The sequence below is a fragment of the Lissotriton helveticus genome, chromosome 10 (genome assembly GCF_964261635.1).
Source record: "Lissotriton helveticus chromosome 10, aLisHel1.1, whole genome shotgun sequence".
In the NCBI taxonomy this organism is placed as follows: Eukaryota; Metazoa; Chordata; class Amphibia; order Caudata; family Salamandridae; genus Lissotriton; species Lissotriton helveticus.
This window is the reverse complement of record NC_136071.1, coordinates 502,965,821-502,989,145: the sequence shown is the minus strand read 5'-3', so window position 1 is coordinate 502,989,145 and position 23,325 is coordinate 502,965,821. Positions and strand designations below refer to the sequence as shown.

Below are 23,325 nucleotides of genomic sequence, written 5' to 3'. Positions count from 1 at the left end.
GTGCAGTCAGTGGACTGCCATGTCCGCCTAGCCAGTGTCCCCACTGGCTGGGCCTAACCCTTCCCTGTCTGTGCACATCAGTCACCCCTATGGAAGGCTCAAGGTACCCCCCTGGGCAGGGTGCAGTGTATGGGTAAGGTAGAGCATGTACTAGTGCAGGTCACATGCTCTGGTAGTGAGCGGCAGCCATTTTGTGTGCTCACTGCTGCAAGGTTATCTTGCTCCATAGACTAACATGGGGGAGGCTGGTCCCAATGGATACCAGCCTATCTTCCCATAGGAACAAGATGGGACATAAGTGAATGATATCCCTGAACTCAGAATTTAATAACACATCTTTTAGTAAAGGTTGTTTTTAAATTCTGTGTTTGAGGATAGTACTTTTAGAAAGTGGCTGTTCTCTTGTCTAACCTTTCTGTGTGCCTGGGCCTGCTTGTAGATTGACTGTCTGGTTTGAGGGTGACAGGGGCTGAAGAGCCCCCAGGAGGTTTTTTGAGTCAGCCCGTGGATGAAAGGCTGCATCTGCTGCCAGGGAAGTGGGAGGAGATAGCACCTGGGAGTGAATAGGGCTGTGCCTGCCTGACCACAATGCTGGCTCCACCTCCCGCTGGGCGACTGTCACCTCTGTCCCTGATACTGAAAGAAAGAAAGAAGCCAGGAAAGCCCCAGTGCTCCAGCAACACCCAGAACTGGTTTAGACCGGGCTCAGGGCCCACTTGCACAAAGACTTCAAAGGACTTCAAAGACTTTTAGGGGTATAAGAGAAGGACCCCCGACAACAGAAAATCAGATTCTACAATCAAGAGGAACCTCTGCTGGAAGAAGGACCGCTGAAGAACTGAAGGAAGACTGCCTTGCTGTGTGCTCTAAGGGCTGACCTGTTCTGCTGTTCAACTAAAAGCTGACAAGAAGAAAGGGACTTTGCTGTGTGCTATGACCCTGACTGCTTGAACTAAAAAGACTTTGCTGTGTGCTGTGTCTTCAACTTGAATCTCCAAGGGCCTGAGAAGAGCTGGCCTCCTGTCTTGGAACCCAGGGTCAAAAGGTTCCACTGTAACTAAACTGCGCCAAGAAGATCGTGCTTTAACTTCTGCTGAGAGCGGGACTTGCAACTGTGGCCGTGGAGGAAGATCGCCGTGCTCATCGGCACGTTTTTGCAGAGGAGCGGAGGTTGGTTGTGCTTCCCTCCGTAATCTACTCCCCAGCAAGAGTGGTGGCTTCCCGAGCGCTCTGCCCGCCTCTGGCTCCGTAAAAATCACTGGCCGCCTGTTCACCGCCGCTGCCCGGGCTTGGAATCCCCCAAAGTGACATCCTCAGCGACACAGAGCCACGGCCGAGAAATCGAAGGGGCCGCGCTCCGATTGGCTGCCATCAAGAAGCTTTCCCGGGAGGCTTGTACAAAGCCGCGACGTGATTGGGCCATCTGCGTGAAGCCGCGACGTCACGAGGGGGCTCGCCTGCAAGGCCGCGACGTGAGTGGGCATTCCAAGTATCAGCCGCCGAGAGCCGTGTTTCAAGTGCCGAAGCCGGGGAAGATTGACCCGACCTCGCCGAGGGAGCAACGTGAGTGCCCCCCTGCCCCTGGCCTGTCTGTCCCTTCTCGGAGCGCCGAGCTAGCTCCCCGCCGCTCCCCGAGGATCTGAGAGCGGGAGGAGGGCTGCTGGGACCGGCCGGGGCTGGGAGCGAGTCTGTTCTGTTCGGCGCGGTGCGCCCGAAGTCATTGGTGAGGCGCGCCCGCATTGCTTTGGCGCAGTAGTGTGAAGGGCTGATTTTCTAAGTAAATTACACGCTGGCAGTACTTTGACAGTCATTTAAAGAGATGCTTTTGACATAAGTCAGTATTATTATTTTTAATACAGATTTACAGAAACTTGAGACTATTTTTAATATGCAGAACTTCCTAACACCAGTGCAACCATCAAGATTAAGAGCAACCTTTTGCTAAAGAAGCAACCATTGTGCATTGTTGATTTTTAAATTGCTGCAACTAGATAAAGATATATTTTTATAAATATACTTACCTGTGTGGTCTCAGTTTGTGGTGGATGGGGAGTCATTGTTGGTATTAAGTGCATTTATTATACACATTGCCTTGGGGATAAGCCTGTCTGCTCGCGCCAAGCTACCTAGAGGGGGAGCAGGGGTTATCTACTGTGTGTATTCCTTCACCCTGACTAGAAGCAAGGTCCCTACTTGGTCTAAGGTACTTACCTCTGCCAATTAGAGACCCCCAGATCTAACAACTGGTAATTCCCAGGTCTAACAGGGAGTGTTTCACATCAGGCTGAACTGAAGAAATGAACACCAGTAGCATGCCTCCAGCATGGCTTTCATTCACACATCCTTGGCTGTTTTACTGAAGGTGTCCTCTTTTCTCTAGCATCTCTAAAGATGAATGTATTCCCAAAGCTGGGTTATGCATACCCCTGCTGCCTTTTAATTCTCTAAAGCAGGTATTAACCAATTATATACTGGCTTGTCATCACTATGTACCTCTGTATACTGCAAAGTTATCAAGGTATACCAAGGCTCAAAATATAATTAAGGCTGCACTGTATTATTGGATTGCTGTACCCTTGTTTCACTCATGGTGTGGCATGGGACAATTAATACTTAAGTCAAATATACAAAGGAATGCAAGGCCACCATGCACAGCCCTGTGGTAATTGGTAAATCTGGAGAAATGCAAGGCAGTGCAATTTGCTGTTTTGGGTTACTCTGCATACCATAATCTACATTGCTACTAAATTTCCCATACATTTGTATACCATGCCACTGTAGCCACTCTATACACTATTCCACGCTACGCCTCTCCTCTGTATTCTACTCTCTTTCACTTTGTGCCAGTCCACTGCCCACCAGTCCACTGTAAACTATTGCAATATATGTCACTCCACTGTACGCTAGTCCACTGTATGGCACTCCGCTCTATGCCATTTCATTCTATACTATTCGATTGGACCCCACTGTAATGTACACCACTGTATGCTATTACAGTCTACCCGACGTCACTATATACCACTGCAGTCTACACTATTCCATTATATACTACTCCACTGTACGTCTCCTCACTAAACATTAGTACATTCTACGCCACTCCACTGTACAACACTTTGCTCTACACCCCTCCACACTACACTATTATGCTTGTACACAAGTCCACTCTACGCCAGTCCACTCTACGCTATTACCCTGTATAGCATGCGACTCTACACCTCTTTAGTGTACGCCACTCCATTGTATGCCACTCTGCTATGCGCTACTACAGTATATTCTATTCCTTTATGCTATTCCACTGTATGCCACTCCACTGTACGCTATTACACTATACACTATTACTTTCTGCCACTCCAGTCCACGCTACTCCACTCTATGCTATTCCACTTTATGCCACTTCACTGTACGCTACTCCACTCTACCCCACTCCAGTATACTCTCCTCCACTTTATATAACTCCCCTCTACAAAACTCTATACCACTCTACTCTATCCCCGTACTCTCCACTGTCCTAATTTGCACTCCACTCTGTGCCTGTACAGTCTATTGTACAACATTGTGCTCCACTCTAGGATAGTTTCCTACACTAGACGACACAGCACTGCACTCTACTATATGAAACAACATAATGTAAAACAGTTTCCTTGACTACGCTAAGCTACTTCCATGTATGCCACCCCACCGTACACTAATCCACTGTACCCTACCCTACTCCCCTCTTCGCCGCTCCACTCTACACCATTCCACTTTATGCTATTCCACTCTATGCCACTCCCCTCTTCTATACTCCACTATACAGTATTCCACTGTACGCTATTCCACTGTCTGCTGCTCCACTTTATGGTAATCCACTCTGCACAACTCCACTCTATGACGCTCCATTTTATGACACTCTCTTCCACTCTCTACAACTCCACTCTATATAAAAGTCTACCTCACTTCATGGCACTCTGTGACATTCTACTCCACTCTATCTCCGTACACTCCACTGTCCAACTCTATACTCCACTCTATGCAAGTACACTCCAGTGTACAACCCCTATCCACTATACAGCACTTTTCTATTGTATGAGACACCACTCTAATTTATAACTGTTTACTACCTATGCTATGGCAGTACACTCCATTTCATGACACTCTATGATATTCCAATACACTCTATTGTACTGTTCTCCACACACTGTTACACCACTCCAATCAACTCTACAAGACTTTACCTCACTCTACACTATTTTACAAAAATCCACTCTACGCAGCTCCACTGTTCTGCACACTACTGTACTCTATGCAACTCCACTCTACTACAATGTATGTTACTGTATGACACTCTACTACTATCTTTACCCCTTCATTCCACTATAAAACACTGTACTATACTGTATGCCACTGTTCAACACTCTACTCTACGATACTCTAGTCCACTATGCGACACTGTACGCAACTCTTTGTGTACCATTGCACCCCACTTTACAGCATTCCAATTTAATACAGTACTTCACCCTACTTCACTGTACGCCACTCCACTCTCCGCCACTCAATGCCACTGTACTCTATAGCGCTGTATGCCAATTCACCGTACCACTCTCTTCAACACGGTACTGTACGCCACTCCACTCTGCAAAAATCATCTAGACTGTATGTCACTGTACTCTACTATAGTCTGCATCTCTACTGTACAACACGGTACTCCAATTGATCACACTTTACTCGACTGTATGCTATGCCACTCAACTCTACTGCCCTCCACGCCACTAAAGTCTATGACACACCACTCCACGGCACTTTATTTCACTCTACACTACCCACTTGAGTGTACTCCACTCTACTCTACTCCACTTAATCCCACTCTACTCCACTGTACTATACTTAACACCGTCCAACACTCTATTACACTGTATGGAACGCCACTCTACAACACTGTACTACACTCTATGCCTCTCTAGTCCACTCTACGGCCATCCACTCTACACCACTGTACTACACTGTATGACCCTCGACAACACGCCACTCAACTTCTCTCTACGATGCGCACTCCACTATATGACACGGAACTCCTCTCTATGACACTCTCCTCCACTGTACTCTACGACAGTCCACTTGAGGATACTCCACTATGAGACTCTACTTCACCCTACTCCACTCTAAAACACGCTCCAACACTCTACTCTACTGTTCGACACGCCATTCCACTGTAAAACTCGCTGCTCCTATCTACGATACTTGACTCCACTATATGAGTCATCATGCCACTACATTTCAATCTACAATACTCAAGTCTATGGCAATAGACTTTACAACCGTCTCCTACACTGTACTGTACGACCCTCCACATAACAACTCTCCACTTGCGACATAAAAAAGGTAAAAATAAAAATTGAAATTCAATGAAAAAAAACCAAAGGCTATAGCTTAACTATAGTTAAGAGAAGTTGTGTTCCGTATGCAAACCAAGTTTAAACTATACAAGCATTAAAAATTCTCAAGTTATAGTTATAACTTTCACTTACTATATTGTATTTATTCTTGATGTACAAACCAAACAATCCTAAACAAACCTTAGGATACACTGCTTATACCCTTTCAATTTGCATCACTTACATTATGTGAAATCATAGCATTTATAACAAGACTTATGACTTCTCAAATTACATCATTTCTGAGAACTGTGTGTGCATGGCAGAGTACCGAGTAATAGTTAATGTTCTATGGCTAGTGAGCTGGCAACACTGTGTACAGAGAAGCATGAGTTATCGTAATATGAAGGTGGTGCATACATTTCAAATTTAAGGTATAACTATGACTTTAGAATTTGTAACGTTTGTGTATTTAAAGTTTGATCTGCATAGAAAGAATAAACCAATTTTTCCTAACTATAACTTATCCTTAACCTTTGTTTTTTGAATAATATATATGTGTGTGTGTGTATATACATATATATGTGTATGTATATATATATATATATATATATATATATATATTCACTGAAAAAACCATAGGTTTCAGGCCTCATATAGTTAGGAATTAGCATTTAAAAAAACATTAAAATTCACTCAAAAAACTATAAGTTTTAGGGGTGTTATAGTTAGCTGGACATTTCACTCATACAATGCCATTGAAATTGCTCCTATATAGTTAGTTGTACTAACTATATTTCGCGCACCCGCAATCCACTGCTGATGATGTCACATATTACATCATTCATGACATGGTCAGTGACATCACTGATGACATCTCAAATGACATCACTGATGACCTCACTGATGACATCACTGATGACATCATCCAGTGAATGTGGTTTGCTTCGTTATTTAAATATGCATTATATATATAGCAATTTGCATTGAAGAATGAGTGGATATATAAAAATAAATATTTGGATGGAGGATTTAGTAGCAGTGTAATTGACTGTTTACTTGACCAATTTATAGTGTCTCACTAAATATAGTGGATAGTGACTAAACTGTTTGAATATCTGTATCACTTTGTCAGTTGTTGTGTAAACTGGTTCTCCAGTTGGTTACTAGCTATGTGAAAGTCTGTATTAGTTATTGATTAGTTAACTGAGTATTTGTATGGGAGAGTGAATGTGTGTGTGGTTCGGTGGGGGGGTGTGACTGCCCAAAGATGTGTGAATAGTTGATTCACTAGATATATGAAGTTAAAACTACATGTTCTAACAGTTGTTTGGGTGAGTGAATATCTTTATGGGTGTGGTGATGAGCAAATCTATTTCTCAATGGTACATGTCCAACAAACTAGAAAAATAAAAGGCAGTGTATGTGTCAGTTGTTGTATATTAATAAGTATACATAAGACTCAATGATTGTGTGAGTGACTGTATGGATAACTTTATACTTGTAATAATGATTTTATAATTCACTAAGTATGACTTACTATCTAAATCAATAGATGAAGCTGTGTTTGTATAAGTGTGTAGCTAAGTAAATATGTAAGTATGATCCATTGTTTGCATAAGTGAGTAGGATAACTTCATATGTGAATAGGATGTGTGCTGGTGTGTAATGTCGATTTAGGTGTATAATGTCGATTTAGGTGTATAAGTATTTTTGATAGTGTTCTATTGTTCATTGACCGCATGTATGAGTGAATCTACAGGTAAGTGATTAGATGTGTGTATACATCTATGAATCATTAAGTGGGTTTTTAGGTCTCGCCTGTCAATGCGCATGCGCATTGAGCTTGCAAGACTATAGGGGCTTAAATAGAGTTTAACTAGACTGGCGATTTGATGCTGTGCATGTGCGCTTTTAGCTCAATGCGCAAGCGCAATGAGTTAAAATGCGCGTGCACAGCATCAAATCGCCAGCCATCTGTTGCCCAGCTTGGTGCCGCCAGCAGCTCTTCCCGCTCCACCCCCTGCTGCATCAAAGGTTTTCACAGCCGGCCGTGCTTTCAGTTTCACGGCCGTCAGGCCGTGTCTCCTTTTCTGTTGCCCAGCTTGTTAATTAGAAAGTGTCCCTTACTTTAGTAGAACCACATTTATTTTGTATTTATCAACTCGGTGAAGATTTTTGAACTTGCATCTATTCCAACAACAACGAAACTTGGATATTGGCATCAGTATACTAGAAGGCATTAAGGCAGCAGATAAGTCTTACTTTAGTTAACTTATCTCTCAGCTGCAACACTGTGCTCTATTTATTTTCCAGCTGTTTCTTAGATTGCGATGGTTCCTGTTGCACCTGAACCAACCTGACCCCTTATGAACGGGCACCAGGCATTCCTATGGTCTGTGGCATCTTCTTTCTAAGGTTTCATTTCAGAATTTAGATCTCGCCTTGAGCTGACAGTGGCGTCACTTGTTAATCCTTATCAATATATGCCATGTGGGACACTTATTTTCTCTCTGGCTTTCCCTGTGTTTTTTTGTATTGAACTGCCACAGACACCGCGCTCAAAGCATGCTTGCTTTCTAATAGTAGACTGCACCTGCACAGCACATTCTTGCACAGAGCCCTGTGGGAGTGGCGCGCGGTGTTAAGGCTCCAGGGTCTGCGTGGAGTTGCTTTTGTCCTGTTCAGTGGGCTGTGTCTGTCTTTGGTGTTGGGCGCCGGCTGCGCCTTGTTATAGCCTGGTTGCCTGACAACGGACAGGCTCTTCGAGTGACCCAGCATGCCATCCCTGCTTCACAGTAGAAAGGAATGCACATTTCCCGTCCGCTTGCATTTGCCGGCCGCTTTTAATTTCATTTCGCGGCCACTTTACTGTGTCCTTAGTTGTCTCTCTTTCTCTCAATCTGTGCCCCCTCATCTCAGCGTCTCCTTCGCCCTCCCCCCACTCACCCTCTCTTCCCACCCTCGCCCTCTCTTCCCACCCTCACCCTATCTCTAATTTTACTTTTAACTTCTCTCTGACCCCTCGTCTCCTCTTCCCGTGCCCCTCGTGCATGTCTGGCTGGTAATAATGGCTTGGCTACAGCCACTTGAAAGCGGCTGTAGCCAAGCCATTATTAAATTTCAGTTTGAGTGCTCTCTCCCTGTTACGCAAACTAACAAAAGAATTATAGAGTATGAAGCTGCTGCCTGATCACAACACCGGCACTTCCTTTGTTACAAATTAAGCACTAGTAGGGCGGCTGTCATTGCGTGTTTGCAGCTATACACAAATAAAATTAGTAGCGTAGCTCCACTTTAGGTCATATTTATTTTTGGTGTGTATAAGAATACGTCCACAATCACAGGCTATTAAGCACAATCAGACATTAAAACCTAGTTTCCAAACTCGTTCATTGGCAGTTTTCCCCTTTAAACAACATCGCCTCCCCCATTTGAACACTTTATGTGCTCTGTGTACGTCTCCTTCGCCCTCCCCCCACTCACCCTCTCTTCCCACCCTCGCCCTCTCTTCCCACCCTCACCCTATCTCTAATTTTACTTTTAACTTCTCTCTGACCCCTCGTCTCCTCTTCCCGTGCCCCTCGTGCATGTCTGCCTCGCCGCCCCTCTCCAGGCGCTCATGTCTCCCTCGACTCCTCCTTTCTACCCTCCTCCCTCTTTCCTTCTGTTTCTCGGCATCTTTTCTCGCACGCATCTCTCTAACCCCCCCTCATCTTCCGTTTTTAATTTGCGTAACAGAGAGCACATAAACCGAATTTTAATAGTGATTTGGCTACAGCCACTTGAAAGCGGCTGTAGCCAAGCCATTATTAAATTTCAGTTTAAGTGTGCTCTCCCTGTTACGCAAACTAACAAAAGAATTATAGAGTATGAAGCTGCTGCCTGATCACAACACCGGCACTTCCTTTGTTACAAATTAAGCACTAGTAGGGCGGCTGTCACTGCGTGTTTGCAGATATACACAAATAAAATTAGTAGCGTATCTCCACTTTAGGTCACATTTATTTTTGGTGTGTATAAGAATACGTCCACAATCACAGGCTATTAAGCACAATCAGACATTAAAATCTAGTTTCCAAACTCGTTCATTGGCAGTTTTCCCCTTTAAACAACATCGCCTCCCCCATTTGAACACTTTATTGTGCTCTGTGTTAGGAAGGCTAAAAAAAAACATGCTGTGTAAAGTTTATGCCTGCTGAGAGCCCAGGCAAGAAGCTGGGGTGCTTTTCAAGAATCCATCTAATGTTACGTATGTCACCCTTTCTTTTCAACAGAATTTGTTTGAACCTGTTTCCCACAGCTCCCACCAGGGCGCATAGTCTCTCGCTTTCTTTCTCTCTGTCTCTTTCTCTCTCTCCCCCTCTCTCGCCCTCTCTCTCTCACTCTTTCCCTTTCTATCTCTCTCTTTCTCTACCTCCCTCTCTCTCTCTTTATCTCTCCTCACACTTTCTGTCTCTCCCGCTCTCTTTCTCTCTGGCTCTCTCTCCCCCTCTCTGGCTCTCTCTACTCCCCTCTCTCGCTCTCCCTCCCCACTCTCTCTTTCTCAGTCTTTCCCTTTCTCTCCCTCCCTCACTCACTTTATCTCTCCTCCCTCTCTTTCTGTCTCTCTCCTCTCTCTTTCTCTCTCTCCCACTCTCTCTTCCCCCTCCTTCTATTTCCCTACCTCCCTCTATACCTCTCCTCTCTCTCCCCCTTTCTCTCTCGCTCTCTCTCTCTCTCTCTCTCTCTCTCTCTCTCTCTCTCTCTCTCTCTCTCTCTCTATCTCTCCTCCCACTCTCACTCTCTCCTGTCTCTCTCATCTGTTGATCGTCCTCCCCCACACACACCCCCTTAAACACATCCCCACACACACAACCCCACCCCCAGAACCCCCCCACACATAGACCCCCCCACCCACACACACACCCACACACCCCCCCACACACACAACCCCACACACACTCACACAACCCCACACATACTCACACAACCCCACACACACTCACACACACAACCCTACACACCCCCACCCCCACACACACCCCCACACCCCTCCACACACACCCCCACACCCCTCCACACACACACAACCCCCCACACACACAACCCCCCACACACAACCATCTATCGATCTATCTATCACCCTCACTCTATCTATCTATCGCCCTCACTCTATCGCCCTCCCTCTATCTATCTATCGCCCTCCCTCTATCTATCTATCGCATCCTCACAGCTTCACTCAGCACCAACACAGAATCACTCAGGGCACCACAAAATCACTCAGGCCCACACACCCCCCCCACACACAGACCCCACACACAGACCCCCCCACCCCCTCCCACACACACACAACCCCACACACAACCCCACACACACACAACCCCCCACACACACAACCCCCCCACACACACAACCCCCAACACACACACAACCCCCCACACACAACCCCACACACACTCACACACACAACCTCCCACACACACACACCCCCACACACACCCCCACACCCCTCCACACACACACAACCCCCCCCCACACACAACCCCCCCACACACACACAACCCCCCCACACACACAACCCCCTCCACACACACACAACCCCCCACACACAACCATCTATCGATCTATCTATCACCCTCACTCTATCTATCTATCGCATCCTCACAGCATCACTCAGCACCAACACAGAATCACTCAGGGCACCACAACATCACTGAGGGGCACCACAACATCACTATGCACTACCACAGCATCACTGACCACCACAGCATCACTCGTTGCCACCACATCACTCAGTGCCACCACAGCATCAATCTGTGCAACCATTCAACAACTGGTTCAAATATGTTCTCTCCATGTTTCAAGCTTTATTACAAATGTCACAAAAAGATGTTAATATTTCACTTCTGTTCTTGGATTTTCGTCACAATAAAATACACCGAACATAATCTTCACAAAAGTTAGTCACAAAAGTTAAAGCTATTGCCATTATAAATTACAATAACTTTATTTAAGTATTAAATATTTTTTTTTTAAAAAGCCATTGTTATTTATAATATCAATACATCTAAGTCACGTAAGTACAACACATATTGCATTACAAATGCTATAGGTGTCACATTTGCGAAAGTTAAAACTATTGGCATTGTAAATGACAAAGCTATTCATTTAGCTATTTTCAAAACCAACACATAAATAAAATATTTGTAATTTACAATACCAATACCTCAAACCTTTCTAATGCGAGACCTATTGCATTGCAAATGCTTGTTAGATACTTGTATTGCTGTAACAATGGATTCAAATATGATACTCTGTATTTTACAAAGAGTGATGAAAGATTTTACTAGTGTATGAAAAGGTGGATGTGATTGTCACGTGGATGATGTCATCAGTGATGTCATCAGTGATGTTATTTGAGATGTCATCAGTGATGTCACTGACCATGTCATGAATGATGTAATATGTGACATCATCAGCAGTGGATTGCGGGTGCGCGAAATATAGTTAGTACAACTAACTATATAGGAGCAATTTCAATGGTTTTGTATGAGTGAAATGTCCAGCTAACTATAACACCCCTAAAACTTATAGTTTTTTGAGTGAATTTTAAAGGTTTTTTAAATGCTAATTCCTAACTATATAAGGCCTGAAACCTATGGTTTTTTCAGTGAATTTCAAAGGTTTTTTAAATGCTAATTCCTAACTATATAAGGCCTGAACAGGCACAGCGGTGATGTAGAGTTGTATAAAGAGGGTAGGTAAATTAAAAGAGGGTAAAATGAACTAGAGAAGGAGGTACAGAAAGAGAAAGAAGAGAGCGAGAGCAAGTAATAATTGATTGGAGTAGAGGTAGAGAGAGAAGAAAGGACGAGAGATGGGATAGAAAGAAGTGGTCAGATAAACAGAGGTGATGTAGTGAGAGGTGGAGTAGAATAAGCTGAAGTAGTTAGTAAGATGCATTGTAAGGAAGGATGTGGCGGAGTGGTGAGGAAGGGAGAAGGTGAAAAAAGGCAGAGATGAGAGAATAATTTAGAGGTGAAATAAAGAGATGAGATTGAGAGAGATGCAAGAGGTGAGATGGAAATAGAGCAGTGAGGTGCACAAGTAAGGACCGGGTAGAGCGATGCAAAGAACAGAGTGCTAGGGAGGTAGAGATGTAGAGGTAGGTACAGAGAAGCGAGGCTGTATGAGGTGTGGTAGAAATGTGTATTTGAGAGAGATGGGAGCTAGAGAGAATTTCAATAGAGATAGAAGAGGCAAGTATACACAGATCTAGAGCCATGTAATGGGAAAGATGTGAGGTAGAAGAAGGGAGTTGAAGTAAGAAGAGAGATGATGTTGCAGAATAAGTAAGGCAGGGATAGGTAGAAGATGTACAGAGAAGTCTCATAAGTAGTGAGAGAGGGGTATATAGAAAAATGAGATCGAGAGAATATGGGATAGGAATGGCTGCTGGATGGTGATCTAGCATGTACCCCATCCCGACTGCCCAACTACATGTACATCTGGTATCCCGACTTATTTAGACTATGGCGGCATGCTTATCCAGCGTGTACTCAGAGACCTAACTATGCAAGGCCCAGGACACTACAAGCATGCCCTCATAATGGACAAAGGATTGTTGTTCCTGTCCTGCTTTTAGCACACACTGGCGGTAGCAGCATACAGTGTTTTGAGATTGATAGTGTGACCAGAACATTTTATTTGAGATAGTGGGAGAGCAGCCTACTGCCTCTCTCATGCAAAATTCAAAGCGAGATTAGTACCGCGACTAGTAAATCTGTTGCGCAACTCGTTAGTTGCTGAAAAGGCGCAAAGACTGACTGCAGAACTTCAGCTGCATTAGAGGTAGCTGACGAGCGCGTGTTAAGTGATTTTATAATTTACAAAAGACCATTTTTATTATTAGATGTAGTAGAGTGAGAGCTAGCTCACTGTAGCGACGGACTCACTTTACTTACTTCAGAAACTCCGGGCGCGATTAAAACTCTCGGGATCAGCAGCAGCTGCACAATGGTGTGCTCTGGGACGCCAAGGTCGATGGGTTGAGTCATTTTTCATGTAAAATTTACTGAGGTGCCACTGGCTGCAGCCTCCCACATCTTATTCCCCAGAACTGCAGCCACTTGCTCGCACCGCCGTTCTCTCCAGATGTAATGTCAGTCATCATTTAATGTGGCGCGGCACGAATCGTATTGTTACATTGTACCAGCTAGACCTGCAAAGCAGCTCAAACAGCCCCCAAGCCTGCCAGGAGCAGCGCTTATGGAGCAGTGAGCATGACACACTCCACTCCAGCTTTAGTTTCAGTCCGAATTGTTAGTGCATGATTACCAGCCAGCGCTAGGATTTGAGAGCCAACAGGCCCTATACTTATGCATGACTTTGCATTTAAATGCGGTGATGCGGACCACCACACTGAAATGCGTTAGTCTAATGCCTGATGCGAGATACTTGGCAGGCCTGCATGTAAATCCAGATGACCCATACTGAATGCAGAAAAAGCTCAAAACCAATTTCTTCAAAAAGCACTATATACTCACTTCATCAAACTCGTAAGTGAATCAATTCACAGAGCCAGATAATTATAGCACCTACATTCAAGATAAGAGGAAGCGGAGGGTAATGTGTGAAATGAAGGTTTGTCAAATGGTTCCAGTATGACTTGTAGGAGTAAACACCATGTTACAGCGGCGCATGTAGAAGAATCAGAGAGCTGCGTAAATTATCAGCCATGAATTTCTCTTAAAGCTCCATGTGTTGTACATCCGAAAGACATAGCCTTTCCTTCATCCCCTCGGTTGTTTTGTTTAAAAGTTCAAAATACATAAATAATAAGTTAGTGCTTTTATTGCCATATGATACAGATGCAAAAAGCCAGAAGTAATCATTCCACAAGATTAGAAGCAATACCCCTTACGTTTAAATGATTTACTCCCAAAACCGTCATCTGGTAGTAGAAGAGAGGTGGCTGTGGGCTCCTCATGCCCTTGGGCTTAGGGGCCATTAACTTAAAACCTTTCCCTTGCCAGGCCTTTCCAGGTCTCGCCTATAGACAGCCTTAAGCTGTTGTCAAAGACGTATTGTGGACACAGGGGTAGGCAAAGAACAAACTGAAATACCCCCCTGCCAATTCGATCAGTACCTCAAATGCCATCAGGAGAGTGAAGCTAGTAAGGTCTGTCCTCCCTAGAAGAGGTCTTTCATCCCTCCTATCTATTAATCTCTCCACCCTTTAAGCCTTTCATCCAGCGTCCATTTCACCTGTCTATTCATGCTCCCATCCGTCTGTCTTTTCATCTAATCCATCCATCCTTCCTTTACAATTCCATCCATCATTTCACCCACCTTTTATCAATCACCCAGCCTTTCACCCAGCCTTTCACCCTCCCATCCAGGTTTCCATCCATCTATACAAACATTCATCCTTCAATCCATTCTTACGTGCACCCACCCATGCAAAAATAACTTTACTCTTCCATCTCTCAAACCTTTCACCTTTGTATCCATTCTTTTATTGACCTCTCCTTCATGTCGCAGTTTCTTCCTTCTTTTCATATTTCATATACTTCATTCTTCCTTTCTGCCCTCCCTTTCTCTTTCCCTCTATTTTCCCAATTCTTTCTCCATCTGTTATGGTTTCCACCCCGCATTTAAAAAAGGATTGCGGCAAGTTTTTAGATGCAAACTCAACCCAAAAGTATTGGAGCACATTACATGATTTATTATAATATATTTTTTAGTATGCATGGGGAGATTAATTGATTTACCCAGAATCACAGGATGTTAGGCTGACCCAAAACTAAAAACCCATCTCCTAAATCGATAGTTCGAGCATTAGCCACAACCCCAACCGCAAGAGCGGAAGCATTTTTAATATTATATACAACTTGATGCAAAAAACAACCATGGACAAAGCCAATAGTCTTGACTTCTTGTAGGTGTAATGTTACTTGTCTTATATATCTGGATGCAATGACAGAAGCAGCAATATATCAGTAGGGTGGCACACTATGCGATGCACATATTTTTATTGTAATTGCTTTTAAGCCACACCCTTATTTGCATCGGTTACGCCCCTTTGAAAGATCAACGAGTATTGTCATCTAACTCAAAGCCCTGGTCTACACACGCGGTTAGGTTCTTGGCGCACATAGTCTTGGCTGCAGCGCACACAGACCTTACTCTGCTGCACACAGAGGAAAACAATTAGAGGGAACATTGCTGGGCTACATCTGGGTAATATGTGGGCTACATTTGGGCTCTTTTGTCTCTGGTGGCCATCTTGTGAGACTGCATGTCAGAATTTTTTAATGAAATAGAAGAGGATTTGGGAAGTCACTCAAAATGTGCCCTAATTTTTCTTCCTGCAGCACTAATCATACTTTCTATGGCAAAATATACCCCCTCATTTTGTTCCTTTTTAAATTAAATGTTTTAAGAGTTACCACTTTATTCCAATCAAGATGGCTTCAGGTGTGCCATACCTTTGTAATAAGTAGGACTGTTAGCGCTCTAGTTCTTTAGAACACTCTAGGAGGCTGCAGTAGAACACAAAGGAATCAACTGACAGTCTCTGTCCTTGTTGGATGTACATGTTTTACTGAGAATGTCAGACTTCATTCTCACATGACTGAGAAAGATAATGTGAATTTACAGAAAATATGCTTTCAGTTTAGCTTATAGATCCCCTTCCAAACCACTGTGGGAAAAGCATGAGCTAATAGTTTTCTTTCAAACATGATTCATGATATCCCAGCAGAAGGCTTTTTCACATGGTAAAATCACCATAGAACACACCACAATTCCTAAAATGAGTATGGTACCATCAACAAATGATTTATAATGTAACTAAAGTCCTAAAACCCTCTATTAACTACAATGCTTTTTAATGAGGTGCTATCATGTATATTGGTCCCAAGATGGCTGCCAACACTTCTTGGATGAAGTGCTGACAGCCAATCAGATCTCACGATGAGATGTGTGGTTAGGCTCCGCCCAGATATATATGTGTTTTTGAAGTTAATTTTCATAAAAACCACTGGAGCAATTTTCACCAAATATAGCAAAGGCACTTCTGCGTACCAGTCCCTACAATTTTGCCAAGTTTGGTGTAATTCCGTTCAGCGGTTCGGGCTGTAGCCTTGTCAGAATGTCCTATGGAAATTAACATTGGGAAAACACGTTTTGGGACCCCCCCTTTTTTCGCAGCCACCACTTCACGAATCTCCCCGAAACTTTCAGGGAAGGAGCGCAGCGGAGCTGGCCAAAATTTTGGAAAATTACACGCAAATTCCTCAACCGGAGCCAAAGTTATTCTCAATAGAATGTTGCGGATTTCCTATGGTAGCTAGGTCCTAACTATATATACCTACTGGCTATCGCCAGTAGGTTATATATATATATATATATATATATACACACACACGCATATATATACTTATGGTATGTGTGCATATATAACATTTTGTATTTTTGATATTTTGTTTCTGATTTCTTGAGGCTGGCGAAATGGCTAAAGCTATTAGGCCAGACCTATCCATGGCATCAAGGTTGTTTGCAACAATGGAATGGGTGTGTATATAATGCCTACATTAAGTGCAGTGTGTGTACACTGTGAGGTGGTGAGCAGGGTGTTGATGAGATTGCTTTGGTTTGATGTGCAAGTGTGGTGATCTGGGTGTTTGTAGGAAATGAGTAGGTGGTTGATATAATGGAAATAAGTGAAAGGATGGTACCATTTGAGGGGGGTGCTGCAGTTTGGGGCTCAGGGTAAAAGTAAGGCGTTCTGGCCCTCCGGATCGTGCCAGACTCAGACCGAACAGTCTGTTGTTTGTACAAGCCCGTATCCGAGGGTGCAATGGAGTAATCCAGGATAAGGGAAAGTAGGTTAATAGTAGAATGAGTGAAAGCATTTAACAGATTTCCATCCCTTCACAACTCCATCTTCACCACTAATACCCTAACAGGAAGGGCCCTCTCTTCCCCCGAAATTTTAGGATTTTATTTTATTACTTCAACCTGCAAATCCGAACCTGTGTTTGGATCTGTTGACGTAGATTGATGCTGAACAGTATGCCCTATGAATACTAACTTATTAGCGGTAAAGATGTGACAGTAAAACGGCCATGGACCTCTTAATTTTACGTCGCCTCCTGGTACCTCCCTTGGGCACCCATTTTAGTTGTGTGGCATTTTGGTGGTTTCACTGTCGGTGCTTTAGCTGTAGTATTGACATGACGTGGCAGAGATTGAACTATATAGCACTACATTTGATGAGTTATTAGAATATAACATTTAGTAATGTAGTACAGCCTCATCTATTATTGAAGTATTTTTTTCTTAAAGCCTCTCCCATCTCGATTTGTTGTGCACCTCTTCATTTCATTAGGAAAAGGCCTGCAAGTTATTGGTTCACTTGCAATAGCACACACTGGGTGTGTACACAAATGTATGCATCATGATAATACACTCATTGTGTACTTTACATTTCTTGGCAGATTTGGAGGTCCTTCCGGTAGATCCCAGATGTTGCCCGCAAGCTGCTCACAAAGGTATGTCTCTGTTTCAATCTCTGGTACTTAAAAAGAAATCTTAAAGAAATGTCCAGCTTAACTGAGTGTAACTGAGTAAATGTTAAGTCAAAAAGTAATACAGAGCACTTTGAACTATTGAACTAGATCATCTGCGTCTATTCTGCGTCTATTCTGCTGCACTTGCCAAGGTATTTAGCAGTGCTCTTATGTAGTTTTTATGGTATGACACAGATTTGCCAAGTGTCGCGTATCACAAAAGACACTAAATCAAAGTAGGCGTATTCTTGCTACTCCACAGACTAGTGATTTAGTAATGCATTCTTTCTTCAGATTTAACATATGTGACAAGGAATGTGCGATGGCAGTTTGGCACGGTTGGCCTTCCACTATGGTTGTGCCACCAAAAATTCAGGAGCTGTTTTATGGATAAATTGCTTGTTAAACTAGTAGACCACTTTACATTTGGTTGTTCAGCTGCTGTTGGAGAGACATTTCCCCCACTGCGCCAGCAGTACTCTGTCCAGCCCGCTGAGGTATCAAATTATCTGCTATGATACTGAATGGAAAAAAGTAGCAACACTACATAATTGCATCACTTTTTCCTTGTGATAAAGTGTCAAATGTCACACATAATCCCCACCAAACTTTACACACAGGCACACTGCCCAACACATCATCCCTATAACTACAGTAAACGAATTGCCTGATGCTCATTACTTTGACCTTGGAAGTAAGAAAGGCTAAATCAGCCTGACTGGGATTCACGTCGGTCACCTGCACATTTCACAGAGGCGTAACAGCTGATGCTAAATGTCCCATCCAGCTTCCTCTGGTTTGTCAGGTGGCAAAATACACTATTTAAAGAAAACTAACCATTTTGCGTATTGCTGGTTCAGATGGTTTTTTACGTACAAAAAAGAAGGGGAGCGGGGTATGGCTCCTTTCCCATCCGCCCTGTAGAAATAACCTATCAACACAAAATGGGGGAAAGGAGGGAGAGACCCGAGGTACGAGACGTGCACCTGTCTCTTCACAACATTAGCACAGAAACTAAAGGTTTCTTAGAAAACTGCCCTCACCTACTAGGTAGTGGCATGCTTCTTCATAGAGCTACTACAACATCCCTGCACTCACATTTAAACCATAAACATTCCCTTGAAGATTTGGTAAAAAACCAGGAAAGGGAGAGTTACACACCAGGGATCGCTAGTCCTGAGGAAGGCATGCACAACCCCGGTTGGGGTGATTTAGACGTCCGAAACATGTTGACATAACAAGCAGTATAGTAGAAGGGGGCCCTAATGTTCCCCAGTACCTTCTCCGCCTATTTACATTTTAAATCCTAAACCAGGGAACCTTAGAATACATTTTGATGGAAGGTATCTCTGAGTTTGTTTTTAGATTCCGCACTAAAGTGTGTCACATTTACTCTACAAGATCCCAACACATTTATGTTTGTTTTTGTCATCCCCCTCCCTTTGTTCCATCCCAGGCGTTGGTGAACGCAGGGATGTTGTAGCAGCTCTATGATGAAGCATCCCACTACCTAGTGGGTGAGGGCAGTTTTTAAGAAACCACTTGTTTCCATACTAATGTTGTGAAGAGACAGGTGCACGTCTTGTACCACCTGCCTCTCCCTCCTTTCCCCCATTTTGTGTTGGTTCAGATGGTAACCATGTCCCAGCTGAGCTCTAATCCTGGATTTCTGGTACACATTCATATATTGAATGTTGCAGGTTATTGAGTCTCTGGAGAATATACACCCTCATTCCTGCGCTCACGCAAAATAGGCTACCTTGGCATTAGAATTCAGCCTTCTGACAAGCATCAAGCACTGAACCTATTAGAAGAAGCTCAAATGTGAGGAAACAGACATGTTTTCAGCAATCAGATTCAGACAGAAATAACCAGGAAACCGATTCCAGCTGCCAGCAGTTTCTGCAGAGAAGGAACAACCACCCATTGCTTTCAGAAGAAATTGGGGCCCAAAAGCCAACATTGATACACAGATCTCAGCAAATAAGAGGGAATATACACTTAAACTAGTGTGAAAGTGGAGGCCTGTGAGTAGCACAGATAGCCCTATGGACCAGGTGAAGGGTCTTAAAGAGGATTCTCTCCTCACCCAGCAACCAATGCAAAATGGCCAGGACTGGAGGAATATGATTCTTCCGAGAAATACCACAAGCCAATCTTGCTGCGTAATTTTAAATACGCTGAAGTTCACTAATAAAGTACGGTTGGAAATTCCGGTTACTGCTAGGATAAGGAAACAAATATCATTACATCTATGGCGGGTCCTGTGAGTACATATAACTTTAAGATTTAGGTTACCGGCTGTAACAATATATCAATTAATAATAATTAACCATGTCTCCTCCATTAGGAGGAATCCACTTAACAAAATGCTAGCTTCATGCCACTAGTTCCAGACTTGAAATAGCTGTCACTGGATAATACAGGATTCTGGTTCAATTACTTGCACTTCACAAGGGTCACCATGGGAAATACCAGGAGACAAGGAAGTTGCATGATCCACAATAAGCTATTGCGCAGTTGGCAGCCCTTCAGAGGGATGTAGACACAAACTTTGCTCCGAAACGTCTAGGGTCAGGAAGGTTTCTGAAGTCGTACTCTCATGCAGAGGTGGCTGCCAGAAATCCTTTCTTAGTAGTAAAAAGCAGAACCCTTTCATTATTGTTCTTAGTTTAAGATATTTTTTCCTGCCTGAAGCAGGCTCTATAGATACGTAGAACAGTGAAGAATTGCATAAATTAATCTCACCGGGTTGTACTTTCTGGTTGTACCTCAAGACTTGAATGAAAGAATTAGGAACACAACCAACTTGAACACAACCAACCTTTGGTTGTCCTCTTCTCTCTTGAAATTGCATGTACATAATAGGACTTCAAGCAATCATTTAGCCTATTATAGTTCAATATAGGACGGTGTTTAGCATCCCATGGTTATCCGTAATAAAACATTTTAAAGCGGTGAACCCCTCTTCCCTTGTTATTGATATATTTATTTTGTAATAGTATTGCCTTTCCAACGCACAACACAATGCTAAGAAAGAATTGTAATGTAATACTGTTTTGTTAGTCTGCTCAATTGGAAAATGTTAAGAAAATAACTAGACTTCAGAGAACAGCAATTTGAAGATTCATAAACTCTTAAATACAAATATTATGAACCTTGAAGCATGGGGTAACACCCAATAAACGCTACGGATTAAGGAGAGAAAGAAAGATGGATTAGTTTGAGTAAATGTAATCAAAATCCCATTTACATGTAACAGGCAATGGTGGATTACAGTTCTACAATGACGCACAAGTGTTATTAGGTAAGTAGTACAGTCTGATATTAAAACTTAAGAAAATGTACACTACAGCTATTTGAAATAAACCAGTAGACAGGATCATACACTGTTTAGTTCCAGATATGAATTCCACAATGGCTAATATAATTTCTCCATATTTCCGGACATGATTGAATTTTCTTTTTATCCGGACTTGCTTAACAGTGACCCCATCTTTTACTTTATTAAATAACTTTTAGCCAGTTCCACATATTTGGAATTATTTTTTCCTATTGCCTATGGATCTTTGGATTGAAAGACAACATAAAACGGAGCCACTCAAACATATAATTGGTCTACTGGTCTTATGACTTGCTTTGTTCCTTATAAGCAAAACCCTCAAAACCCCGAAAGAATGAAACGTCAAGTAAAGGATACACAGAGCTCTTTCAAGGGTTTAACCCACAAACCATCAGTAACCTGTCCATAATAGTACTTTTGTCTCAGTCTGGTTATAGGAGAGTCCTTGTAGTTAAAATATTGTTTTCATGTATACGAATTCGCATCTACAAGAAAACGTGGTTTTATAAAATAAATATGCATAGTTTATTTTTGTATTACTCTGCTGCTCAATATTTCTCTTAGCAGGAATGAGAAATACATTTTTGCTCCCTTTGAAATCATTTTACTCCAGATGCCCTAAGCTGAATACATCTTTTTAGTGCAGAACATTCTACATTTCATTTTCTCTCAAAATTCTGTTACCGTTTCACAAGTATTAAATCAGTTCCATTAATGCACTTCCAACACACTCTAAACACATGAGTTTTTTTTCTCTCATATAATTCTTTCTCAAATTCAAGCAGATTTCTCCACTCCAGAACCAACATTTATGTTCTGCAGATTAAGCTATTGAGATGTAAATATTCCAGGTTAAGTATGAAACACAATTTTTAATTAACTATAACTTCAGATACAATCAATTACAACAGTGCTACACAATGTGCATTTTGTTCGCAATATCATGCAGTTTGTAGTCAAAATATGCAACAAGAAAAACGGGTAGCAGATTTGTAGAGACCTTCCATCTTAGATTGTGAAAAGCCTCTTGTCACAAATATCTTAAGCAGCAGGTAAACCAGGTTGTGGATGGGAGGCATGGAACACCTCAACAAAAGAGAATATACAAGGCTGCTAACAAACGTTTACCAGGCATCACACTTTCCAACCCTTTGGTCTTACACCTTACCCTTTGACCAAATAAGTAGCCCCTAGAAAGACTCTGTTTCCTCCTGCCTCCCAACTTCCTCCCCAACTTCATAATAACAAGAGGTCGATGGAAATGGAAGTCTTTTACAGCTGACTACCATTCCCCGACATGAAACGCCCTCCAAAATGTATTCTAAATGATCTGGTACTAAGGCCTTACTAGAAAGCCTCACCATCACACTATCTGTCCAAGTGATGCACCTGAGAGCCTGAAAATCAGCAGGCGTGTCTCTGTACAGATTACACACCTTCGATTCATGTTTGGTAATCTACCTAAGGCCTTTGGGACAATTCCACCAAAATTCTAAAGCTAAATGTCAAGCATCTTCCAGTCCTGCAATCCATGTTCGATATTGCACAGACGGAAGCCCCAAAACAACCATCAATCTACTTTAATGCTACCTGCACAGTATAGTTACAAAACAATGGGGTAGGACAGCTCTGTGGTTTGTTTTCTGAATGTTGACCACGGTGATAGATTCACTGTGTTGCTTCTGACATTCTGTTTTGTAAATAATTTAGCCTTGAGCTCGTCATGAGGCACGGCGCTCCTGTGCTCATGACGAGCTCAGCTCGTCACAGGTGCATTACCTGCCGTGGAACGCTCAGCACAGCAGGGGAATTATCCCTGCATGCGAGCGTTCCACGGCTCATGACCTGAGCTCGTCATGAGCACCGGAGCGTCATGGCTCATGACGAGCTGAGCTCGTCATGAGGCACGGCGCTCCTGTGCTCATGACGAGCTCAGCTCGTCACAGGTGCATTACCTGCCGTGGAACGCTCAGCACAGCAGGGGAATTATCCCTGCATGCGAGCGTTCCACGGCTCATGACCTGAGCTCGTCATGAGCACCGGAGCGTCATGGCTCATGACGAGCTCAGCTCGT

General features: G+C 43.1%; 1 protein-coding gene across 4 annotated transcripts in view; it reads left to right on the top strand.

Annotated features, from left to right (window-relative positions):
- The window catches only part of TEDC2 (tubulin epsilon and delta complex 2), a 332,149-nt gene that overhangs the window by 45,724 nt on the left and 263,100 nt on the right, over nucleotides 1-23,325 (top strand). For 2 of the 4 annotated variants that reach the window (XM_078663007.1, XM_078663008.1), the window contains exon 2: nucleotides 17,837-17,890. In XM_078663007.1, coding sequence (XP_078519133.1) covers nucleotides 17,865-17,890 — 26 coding nt within the window. In that variant the 5' untranslated portion in view covers nucleotides 17,837-17,864. Of the gene's footprint in view, nucleotides 1-17,836; nucleotides 17,891-23,325 lie in introns of those variants that run through there. The other 2 variants (XM_078663009.1, XM_078663010.1) reach the window with 1 other exon arrangement.